Source organism: Diabrotica virgifera, chromosome 3, assembly GCF_917563875.1.
Source record: "Diabrotica virgifera virgifera chromosome 3, PGI_DIABVI_V3a".
NCBI classification, from domain to species: Eukaryota; Metazoa; Arthropoda; class Insecta; order Coleoptera; family Chrysomelidae; genus Diabrotica; species Diabrotica virgifera.
In genome coordinates, this window is record NC_065445.1 from 228,791,013 (window position 1) to 228,803,386 (window position 12,374).

General features: G+C 33.6%; 1 protein-coding gene across 22 annotated transcripts in view; it reads right to left on the minus strand.

The window, feature by feature from the left end:
- Positions 1-409: 409 nt before the first annotated feature.
- The window catches only part of LOC126881576 (titin), a 405,229-nt gene continuing 393,264 nt past the window's right edge, over positions 410-12,374 (minus strand). For all 22 annotated transcript variants that reach the window (XR_007696921.1, XM_050645904.1, XM_050645903.1 and 19 more), the window contains one exon: positions 410-728. Coding sequence is in view for 21 of the 22 variants with exons in the window: in XM_050645904.1 (XP_050501861.1) it covers positions 712-728 (17 nt within the window). In the remaining variant the exon portion in view is untranslated. The remainder of the gene's footprint in view (positions 729-12,374) is intronic.

The following is a 12,374-nucleotide window of genomic DNA, read 5'->3' on the forward strand; positions in this document are numbered from 1 at the left end:
GTATTTCTACTCTACTGCATCTTGATTGTAAATTTAGTATAACTCATCTATTTATTTCAATTTCTGGACTGGGTTCGTTGTCTATTACAGTTTGTGCTCTTTGACTCCAGTAAAGGTTTGTTGTTCTTCGTAAGTCCCTTTTGTCTATGTTGCTTGTCTTTGGAATTTGGAATAATTTTTAATAATTTAATAATTTTTCATGTCTTACTTTGTAAAATGATTTTTTAAAATCATGGACTTAGCATAAACATTGGGCTCCATTTTAGCATAAACAAGTTCCAAAAGAAACCAATGAAAGGAAAGTTTTCCAGAAACAAAGCTAAAATCCATAGTTATCCACATATTTTGTTCCTCAATCAGACTCGACTCAAAACAACGTGAAGTTAGGAAAATAAAAGTAAATAACCAATAAAAATAATAACAATTTTATATTGATTCCAAAGAAAAATTATACATGAATATAATATAGGAATAATCTGTGGAGGATAAGGAAAACATTTTCTATCCTTATCTTCCGTACAAGACTTTATTACTGCTGTCACTTTCTAAAATAAATAAAACAAAACTAGGAATAACAGGAGATATTAAAAATAAATTATCAGCAATCATTGTAATTAATATCTAGGACTTCTTTAAAATATAATACAATATAAACAATAATAATTATTTATTATACAGCCTTACATTCTCACTTTAATCTGTTGATCCTCTTCAATGTTTTTTACTCTCTGAAAAAATAAAAAAGAATAAACATTAGTATTGCATATTTATATTATTTAAGATCAACACTAACAATTTTATAGGTTTGTTTCTGCAACAGTTTATAACTTTGAAGTTAGAGAGGCGTGATATCAAAATGTTTTTGGAGAATTTAAAAATTGTCGATACTATGGCATGTTTTAGTTTTTATGATATCTTTTACATGTCAGGTCAAATCATAACTTAAACTGACATAAATTTCAAACTTAAAGAGGCAAAACGCCAACAACCGAATAAACATGGACTGTATTCGAAATAATAGCTAAAAAATTATACACGAGACAGAAAAAGGTTCGAAAAATCGGAAAAAACACATAAAGTCGAAGATTACTGGAATCAGATCAACACCATCATGCCAGAAACTACCAAGAAGTATAAAGCTACTACTACTATTAATAAACTTAAACAACAATGGAAAACAGACGAACACAGAAAAATAAAAACACTGAAGAATAGAACAAAATCCATAAAGAAATCAAAAGGAAAAACCGGGATGCAAAAGAAAAATGGTGTAGCAGCAAATGTCTTGAAATAGAAAAACTGCAGAAGAAGAATGACACGTTTAATATGTACAAAAATGTGCAAGAAATAACTCAACCGTATAGGTTAACTGCAAGTAGTTTCCTTGATAAACCAGGAAATATTAGTCAATGAACAAGACAAACTGCAGAGAAAGAACAGAAATTCAAATCTAAAATATATCGACTGGCCCAAACATAACCCTATGAAATGGAAAGAGCTATAAAATAGTAGAAAAGCAACCGGTCATGCAAAAGACCAGTCAGATGCGATGAACGGACGATATTGTAAAAGCTGCAAGAACTCACTGGAAAAGCGCAGCCTAGGACAGACAGATATGGAAAGATTTGGTCTGGGAGAAGGCAGCGAAACAATGAAACTACTCGATAAAGGTGTCAACATTCTATTTTAAACCTGCTCAATAAAATGTACGAAACAAGGCATAAACCAACGGACGCTACTGTCAACATTTGTAATGATACCGAAAAATAGAAACGCTAAACATTGCACTATCAGTCTGATGAGCCATGTACTGAAAATTTTCTTAAAAATTATTCAGTTTGCAGCTCATGGTTCAAAGATACAGGGATATAGAACAACCGGTACATGTGTTTTATCGACTTCGAAAAGACCTTTGACAGGGCATCCACGACAATCTGATAGGTGTCTTGCAACAGGTGGGAATTGATGACCAAAAATTATCAAAAATTTGTATTGGCATCAATGTGCAAAAATACGAATTGGTCAGAACACGAAGGAATCAGTGAAAATACGACGTGGAGTGAGGTAAGAGTGTATTTTATCGCCTATACCTTTGAATATCTACTCCGAATTTATTTTCAAAGAAGCCTTAGTCAGATAAAGATGCAAGCATTAAAATCTTTGTTAAAACAAAAGTACTGATTGCTTCCAATCATACTGAATATGGGCTAAAACTTAATACTTCTGACACAAAATCAAAATACACTTAATATAGAACTAAGGTACGTTTAGACTAGCAGTTTTAAGAGTGTTCTGAAAAATATAGCTTTTCATATAAAATTAAAAATAGAGGACTCTTTAATTTTTACCCTATTTTCACCTGTATACTTAAAATTATTATCACAATGAATTTAAAGTAGATGATACATTTAGAACATCATGTTTGGAATGTAGTCTTCACGAAAGCGAGTATTCACTACGCACGCTAATTAGTTTTCAAACTATTTGAAACTGTTGCAGAAACACATTTAATATCAAAGGAAACTCAAAATTATTTACACCGTCTTTTTAAATTCTTGAAAGAAGAGTGTGTTAAACTAATTCATAATTGGTCAATAGGGCTTTTCATTCACAGTCATTTGTTTCGAGCTTCTGTCATGTGTCACATAATATTAATATATCTACGACATACGTTATTGGTATTTACAATAATACAAACCAAAAACGTATGACGTAGATATATTAATATTATGTGACACATGACAGAAGCTCGAAACAAATGACAATCGATGAAAAGCCCTATAGTCTTCCTATTTAAAAACAATCAGATTGTGTCAAGAGTTCTAAATAGGGCTTTTCATTCACAGTCATTTGTTTCGAGCTTCTGTCATGTGTCACATAATATTAATATATCTACGTCATACGTTATTGGTATATAACAATGATACAAACCAAAGACGTATGGCGTAGATATATTAATATTATGTGACACATGACAGAAGCTCGAAACAAATGACAGTCGATGAAAAGCCCTATAAAGAAATTATATTTCTGTCCTTTCATTTTTAGTGATCAACTGTGATTTGACTTTAAGAGGCAACAGTAGCGATCAACAGGTAGCGAAAACGCGTTCCAAGATTGCGGCTGTAATTTTGAATATTTTTTCGAGATATTTGGCACACGTATTCGTAATATAATAAAGAATGGCGGTACAGAGCCCAATTTGAAAAATATATTAATGTGTGGAAATTACTCTGTAATTAAATGCAATAATAAAAAAACGAGCCTGTACCGCCATTAAGAAGAACAAAAAAATACACTTTCTTCAAATAAACTTTTTTATCCGATGCCTAGATTTTGTGTCATTTTGGAACTACTACAATTTTTTATTTCATTAGTAGTTCCAAAAGGACACAAAATCTATAATAGGCATCGGATAAAAAATGTTATTTGAAAAAAGTGTATTTTTTTGTTCTTCTTAATTGCGGTACAGGCTCGTTTTTTTAATATTGTATTTAATTACAGAGTAATTTCCACATATTAATATATTTTTCAAATTGGGCTCTGTACCGCCATTCTTTATTATATTACGAATACGTGTGCCAAATATATCGAAAAAATATTCAAAATTACAGCCGCAATCTTGGAACGCGTTTTGGCTACCTGTTGATCGCTACTGTATCACCTTAATTTAGTTTGAGACCATGGGCAAATTTTTATAAATATAGTCATTATCATCACAAATCTTGAATCGATAATACACTGCGGTGCAAACAAATCCACTAAATATTTGGTCATTTTTGATGTTTTGAATTTCCTAAACCTGTTGTCCGATTTAAGTGATTTTTTACCACGTTATAGCCTTATCCATTGACAATATCGATGTAAGAATATTGTTGCTAGACAATTAAACTGTCATTGTATACCGGGTGTACGAATCAAACTGTGTTTTTTTATCAAAGTTCGCATCACCCTGTGGACTATTCTAGCATTTATAAAATACTGAAATTAAAACCCAACTATAGCCTCAGGTTTTCTTAACATTTTGTCTTTTGATTCATTCGCTTATGTTGAATAATAAAAAAGTTAGGTACTTTAACAACTGACCATGTTCGTCATCAGTACAGGGTATTTCTAAATAAGTGCGACAAACTTTAAGGGGTAATTTTACATGAGAAAATAATGACAATTTGCTTTACAATCGTATGTCCGCACACGCTTCGTTTCCGAGATACGGGATGTTCAATTTTTTTTACAAACTGACGATTTATTTATTGCTTTAAAACCAGTTGAAATATGCATATCAAATTTGGTGGGGTTTAAGACGTAGTCAAAAAATGTGCAATAACTACGTCTTAAAACCCACCAAATTTCAGTTGCACATCTCAACTGGTTTTAAAGCAATAAGTAAATCATCAGTTTGTAAAAAAAATTGAACATCCCGTATCTCGGAAACGAAGCGTTTGCGGACATATGATTATAAAGCAAATTGTCATTATTTTCTTATGTACAATAATCCCTTAAAGTTTTGCGCAAATATTTTAGAAACACCCTGTACTGATGACGAACATGGCCAGTTGTTAAAGTACCTAACTTTTTCATTATCCAACATAAGCGAATGAATCGAAAGACAAAATGTTAAGAAAACCTGAGGCTATAGTTGGGTTTTAATTTCAGTATTTTATAAATGCCAGAATAGTCCACAGGGTGATGCGAACTTTGAGAAAAAAACACAGTTTGATTCGTACACCCGGTATACAATGATAGTTTGACTGTCTAGCAACAATATTATTACAGAGATATTGTCAATGAATAAGGCTATAACGTGGTAAAAAATCACTTAAATCGGACAACAGGTTTAGGAAATTCGAAACATCAAAAATGACCAAATTTTTAGGGGATCAATTTTTTTGCACCGCAGTGTAGTATGGTGGCATTATTTTGTCGCAACATGATAGCAGCATGCAATTTTGCTCTGTTTTATAATATAGTATCTAATAAAGCAAAAGTCTAGGGATATTTTTATAAATAGACGTATTTTGTTTATCTGTAATCAACTTAAAAAAGTAATACAAAATTTGTAGTTTAAATTGTTGTTTAATAAGTCAAAAACCATAAATTGCAAAAAAAAAAAACAGAAAATTGGAGCAAAAAAAATATATTGCAAATCATCCATGTTTCACATCGACACCTGATATGAAAAACATTGTAACTCACTTTTGCTTAGTTTACAGGAGAGCGATTTAAAGAAATTTCCAAAACATTTTATTTTTTTACTGGGTCAGCTTTTACATTTTTTGTGATGTTCTTAATCCATATTTTATAACTTTTTCTCAGCTTTTCACTTTTACATATCACATTGTTGTCAACATTACTGGTCCTGATTTAGGTCGAGTTACAATAGCAAATTTTTTCAGAATTTTAGGTGAAAATCATTGTAAGTGGTTCATACAATGATATTTCAACACAGTATGCTTCTTTGGCTAGGTGGATATAAATTGTAACTAATCAGTAAATATCCAAATAAAGAGATTATAATTAATTTATTTTATTGGTTTTACTTTAAACGTGATTTTTTTGCTCAGACAAGTAGTATTTAAGAATTTACGTCATACATACTAACAAGAAGTAGGTAAATAAAATAATATCTTTTAGATTTATTTATTACAAAATGAACATTTACAAATTATAAAACAGTTTATATTCTATTAAAAAATAAACAAAATTAACCCCTTGCAAACTTTTATTCAGAGTCATCATCCGAATATTCCGTTTGTTGAGAGTGGGGAAGATTTAAATAAAAACTGCAATATTGCTCTGGTATAGCTTTACCAGAGCACAAAGCAACAAGATCTTTTTATTTTGAAGTGGTTATGGGAAGTAACCCATTATAAGCTAAAGGAATTTGTACTTCCCATAAATCGTGTATATTTTTATTCCTGGATTTGGTAGCCCTTTTGCTCGATTTTGGTTTGCATTCTAAGTTTATAAACGATAATTGATCAGAAATAAGATCGTACTGAAAACTAATACTATGTGGTTGTTCTTTATATATTTTTCCGTATTGTATTTTTGACCAGAAAACTTGGCGTTTATCTATATCTAAATCCCAATTCGGCATTTTCTTTAACATTGATTTAAAGTCCAAGATGTCATTTTGACTTAGTTCTTTCAAATCGTATGGTTTTCCTGTGACTTTAGCACACCTTATCAGTGTATACCACTGTTGTTGTACATAAACAACTTGGTTCTTTTTCCTTCGCTTAATAAGGGCGTGCATTGAATTACCCTCAGATTGAGAGTGGCCCACCTCAAAAATCGTGTGTGTAATATTAATATTCATGATCTTAGCTGCATAAATATACATTAAAAATATTATTCGATTTCGATTTTGTCCTCCACAACAATCTGAATTAACTCTAAACTCTAATGCTCCACCAGCAACTTTTCTCTTAATAAAATCAAATAGCGCACTACTTATTTCATTAGGCCCCTTTTTACCTGTGGTTTCATCCCATGCATAACAATAGCCTTCCGCAGATCCAATATCAAAGCTAGTAAAGTTATACACTTTAAACTTCCTTTTATAATAAAACAATGATACCTCTGATTGGAGCGTAGTTAATATTTTTTGCAAATTAAAGCAGGCAGTTACAACCGTTTCTGTTTTCTTAGAGACCTCTTTATCGCGATTTTTGGCTTCACGTGCAACATATTTTTTTGCAATATGTAAAGCATATTCTTTTCCTATTTGGTCTTTCTCTGCTTTAGTGTTATGTAGATTGCAAGTAAGACACATATCTTTTTTCGGTGCAAAAAAACCGATATTAAACTCAGTATTGAATATGTTTCTGTACTGACTTTTGGTGGTTGGTTTATCGCATGGGTGATTCTCTAACATCCATTCATTATATAGTGAATACAATTTGGGAAAAGTTAAAGACTCATCAAAATACATCTTACTTGTTCTTTGCCTTACGCAATGGAATTTTTTTGCTGGAACAGAGTTAATATGCGCACGAATCGAATTTTTAATACTTTCGTCTACAGCATTTGCCCTGTTCTTATGGCGACCACGCATATCTCCAGGTATACGGCCTCCGCCTTCATGACTATCAATTTTTTTGAATAGTGTAGTTAACCACATATCTGTTATGTTAAAAGTGTCCAAAAATGTTTTCTTACAAACTTGAAGTCGGTGTTATGCCAACTGCAAATTATATTCATATGTTCAGTGTCTTCTGGACTCTTTTAGCTTTGTAACTTTCCTCTCTTGTCTGAGAACATATCTACATAAATATTCGCTTTGTTGGTCATGATCAGCCACTGCCCAAAAATTATTAAATAAATTTAGTCTATCATTTTCAGATAATTTCGATTTACATTTTCTGATACATTTATCGTTACATCCAGGTCCCAGTTCTCTAATTTTCGATAATTTTCCAGTTTTGCCAGTATATTCTTGGCCAGAGTTCCTCATTTTCATCAAGACATTCATTTTCCAAACACTAGGATCCCTTTGTCTCTTCCTTCCAAGATTTTTCTTCTTGAGGTATTGTTTTTTCTTAACAGACGTATCTAATGGTGAACTTGTATCTTCGGTGCATGTAGAATTTTCCACTGTCGATGTATCTTGAGCGTGCAATCCACTGTGACCATTGATTATCTGAGTTTCATCAGTAGAAGTTAGTTCAGCAGTGAATGATATAGGTGTTATTATTTTTGTTTGAAATTCTAAACTAGTATTTTTATGTGAGTTTTTACGATTTGAGGCATGCTTACTATGCTCAGCAGTTAATAATATAGAATTTACCTCCTGACTATATTGACTTACAATGTTGTTCATCGTAATATTCCACTACCTTGCTTTCTTGTATCACAACTTACAATGCAGTTATAAAAACTTACTCAATAAATGTTTCGAGAAAAACATTGTATCCCATGTTACAATGTTTTATTAAAAAATTTTCATCAATAATAAAAAAAATTAATATTGTAACATTGGTTACAATGTTTTTTCCACCCAATGATCAAAAATTTGCACTTACAATGAGGTTATTTTGTTAAATAACTTTATAATTACATAAGATAGGATAAAAGTTCTTAGACCAAATTGAAGGTTATCGTTTATAGATGCTATTTAAGCCATAGTTCAAAAACATTGTAAGTGGAGATACAATGTTTTTCATATCAGGTGTCGACATATCACCATAAAATGTCAAAAATAGGAAATATAAACTTAAAATAAAGTATGGCCACCACGTTGGTTTATCACAGCTCTACATCTACTGTTCATTCTCCGAATCACATTGTTAATGTCTGCTTGAGGTAGTTGTGTCCATTGTTCTCTCAGAAGCTCTTTTAATTGAAACTAATTGTAGATATTGCACATATGTGGAGTAATTCTTCGTTGGAGCATGTCCCATACATGCTCAATGGGATTCAAGTCCGGTGATTGTGCTGGCCACGGCAATACATCAATACCCTCGTTATCCAACCAGTTTGTTACAATATGCGCAACATGTGGTCGAGCGTTATCATGCATAAAGTAAAAAATTTCTCCAACAGCAGCAGCAAACGGGCGCAAAACAGGTTCAAGAATAGTGTCCAAATATTGCTGACTTCTGAGAAAGCCACGTGGAAAAATGAGGTCAGTTCTTGCGTCAATCATGATTCCGCCCCATACCATTAATGTACCACCTCTGTATGCATACACTTCTTGAAGATGTCGTAATCGTTCTCCATTTCCGGGTCGTCTCCAAACTCTTGTCCGACGAGAATCTGGATGAAAACTGTGGCCCAGTGATTGTCAGTCCAATTCTGAAACTCTTGACACCAGATTAATCTTGCAGCGCGATTGCCTCTAGATAGAGGTGGACATCTCAGTGGTCGCCGACTACGAAGATTGGCTTCATGGAGACGATTCCTCACAGTACTGCGGCTAATTGTTACATTATGTGCAAGCTGTAATTCATTAACCAGCTCGGGTGCTGTGATTGTTGGCTGCCTTCTGGCATTTAAAATTAAATACCGGTCTTGAGCGACGGTTCTAGAGCGACCACGTCCTGGATGTTGCTCGGCTGGACTCCCAGTGTCCTAAACCGACGCCGCAAACGACTTACGACGCTTTGGGAGACACCCAGCTGGTCAGCAACTTGAGTTTGTCGCATACCAGCTTGAAGGAGGCCCACGGCTCTATTCATCTCGTCCAACGTTAAATGTTGTCGTTGCATGATATATCTTTAACATATATATGATATCTTTAACATATATATTATAAATGATATATATCAAGACAATATCTTTAACTCACCTATTAAGCAAGAATGGTATAAAGTGACTAAAATTAAAAATAAACATATATATATCCGGGGTGTCATATCGGCTGACGCCGCATCCCCACACCTAACCGCCATCTATTTCTATCCTGGGCATCTTCCTCTTCCAAATCTCGGTGTTCCATGGCCTTCCTTATCGTGTCATTCCAGGATAGTCTTGGTCTTCCCCTTTTCTTCCTACCTGGGGGTTTCCATTTCAGGAGTTTCTTTGGCCATCGTTGGTCGTCCATTCTAAGTAAGTGACCGAAATAAACAAAACATAAAAATGTCGATTTTTTTGTCCCTTATAAAAAACATTCTAAAACACGTACTGCTATCAGTTTTATAATTTTATTTTTGATAAGAAGTGAGTGTCTGTATCAACAATTATAGTACACGCAAATTTATATGGTCATGAAATTTCTGTCATTGGTATTGTCAAATTATTAAAATATCCTTAGACTTTTGAGTTGTGTGTAGTATCTAATATTATGCCATGATCGACTAAACTGGATAGGAGTTTATCCAACGTGTTCCCATGTTTATAAGGGGCTAATAGAGGTTTTTATGGGGTTTTTATCGTACGATATAAGTAAAGAAATATATGAAATACAATATACTACAACTTTATATTATTGTATTATAAATAAATAATATTTATCTAAAAATTACTTTCTTTTGAAGATGTAAATACATTTTGAATATCCTCTATCAATACGACACTTTTTTCAATCAATCAAGCTGTGTTACGTAATGGTGGAAGCGTACACTTTGAACAAACTGTGAATGTGATTCTGTGTGAGAGTAATAAGTAAATAAAATAATACGAATAGTATTATTCATAGATTACACCAAAATATAATAAATGTTAATTCTTCAAATAAAGTAAAATAATGACATAAAATGTAAAAATAAACTGAAGTATACATGTGCCAGAAGACCGAAAGTGCGTTATAGATGCTCCGCACGCTTTTATATAAGATCGGATACTAATCAAGAGATTCCTGCATACACCACTGAATGAAGCTTGGAAGCTTCTGTTGTTAGACACAAATACAGATTTCCTGATGATGATAAACAGATAGATACGACCAAGATAATAGCAACGCGCACGGTAAAGATGTATTATACCGTACCCAAACCTGCATGGCAGTTGAGTGTGTACAAACAACTCTTATATATAAAGAGTCTACTGGATGCACCAAGCATACTTTCTTTTGTATTAGGCCTTACTCCCATACTGGTGGGACCAGAATCGACCAAGTAAATAACAATAAAAAAACCGGAGTACGATAAGGGGGATCCAACAACTAACAAAACTACTTCCAAAAATGACGCTAAATAGATTAGGAAAGAGAGATTAGAAATCTCCACAACATCGGGACAGAATCAGCATTAGAGAATGATTCAAGTACTCCTATAGAAAACACTGAGACACTTGACAAAGTATTATGTATCTCGGAAATACTTATCTTGAGCAATATGAAAGTGTTGACTCTAGAAAGATCGTCTTACTACCGTAACCTCCAACTATTACTCGAAGTAGACGTGATTTGACACAGGCTACTAATTAGACTATCAGCGAACCAGAAATATTCCCAACGAGAAAATTAAAGGGAAAACCTAAACCTTTCTTTCCAAAAGATGGTAGTGGTAGAAGTTACAAAACTACTCCCACGGGGATCAATATAGCAGTAATCCCCAAGAACTATCCAAGCAAAATGTTGTCTGAGAATGAAACAGGGCCCATAAAAGTTGCCCTAATGAATTTCTCGATATAAAAAAGACAACTCACGAGCAGGTACCTTGGGTTGATATATGCTGACGAAGAATCCTTTACTAGATATAGCAAAGGATTTTCTTGAAAAAAACGGAGTGGAAAACTGTTAATATTTTAAAAGTTGCTAAATATATACGTGAAGATGACATTAGCTAGCCTTGGTAAAGAAAATAAATGACTTATTACTTGAACACTGCTCAATTATGGGAACAATTGAACAGGCTGCACTGGAAGTCCTATTACCAACGCCATCGTGCTATTTTTATGTACTTGGATGGAAATAAAGGACTATAACTTTCTGGCAGGAGAACCAAGGCGCATTCATACGGACGGACGAAGCACCACAGAGCAATAAGCCGAACATCCAAAAGATCAGACGACTAAATTTTAGAGAGCTAATTATTGATATAGAGATGATATTAGAGAAAAACTAAGATGATGGCATCAACACCCAACAATAGAACCAGAGACATCGGTCACCAATTCACGGTTGATAACTCTACCTTTGAAGTGGCGGACAAATTCACATACTTAATCTCCCTGATGACCAAGGAGAACGTCATGACGGATGAAGAAAGCGAAGGATAATCCTAGCAGACAAATGCTATTTTGGACTGAGTAGACATAGAAGCAGAAAATTAAGCCAAAAAACAAAAATAACATGGACATGGACCATCCCCAAGGCAGATGAAAACCTTCTGCTGGTGTTTGGAGAAAGAGGTACAACTACAAGGTATACCACAGATATAAACATATATTTGGTGGTAAAGATGTAGTATCTCTTATAAAAATAGGAAGACTAAGATGGGCAGGACATCTAGCAAGATCACAGCGGAACAGCCCTTCTAGAGGAATCCTTATATCAACCTGTGGGAAGTAGAAATGGGGTAGGCCAAAACTCAGATGGAAGGATGGTGTAGATGAGGATGGGAGAAAAATAGGCGCAGCAAACTGGCAACGGTTGGCAGTGGATAGGACTGACTGGCGTAATAGACTTGGGAAGGTCGAGGCTCTTTTATAGGGCTGTAGCACCATTGATGATGAATTATTGATATAAAGCTAAAATTGTATAACCCTAGAGATGACAAAAGTTATACAAAAACTAATATTGCAATGCAAGATACCAGACGCATGGAGAAACAGCATAATGATACCAATGTTCAAGAAAGGAGACAAAGAAGACCCCAACAATTAAAGAGGTGTAAATCTACTCAACACCGCACTTAAGCTAACCACAAAAGTCCAAATCAACAAAATCAATAAACTAACAACTTTATCAGATGAACAACAAAGATTCA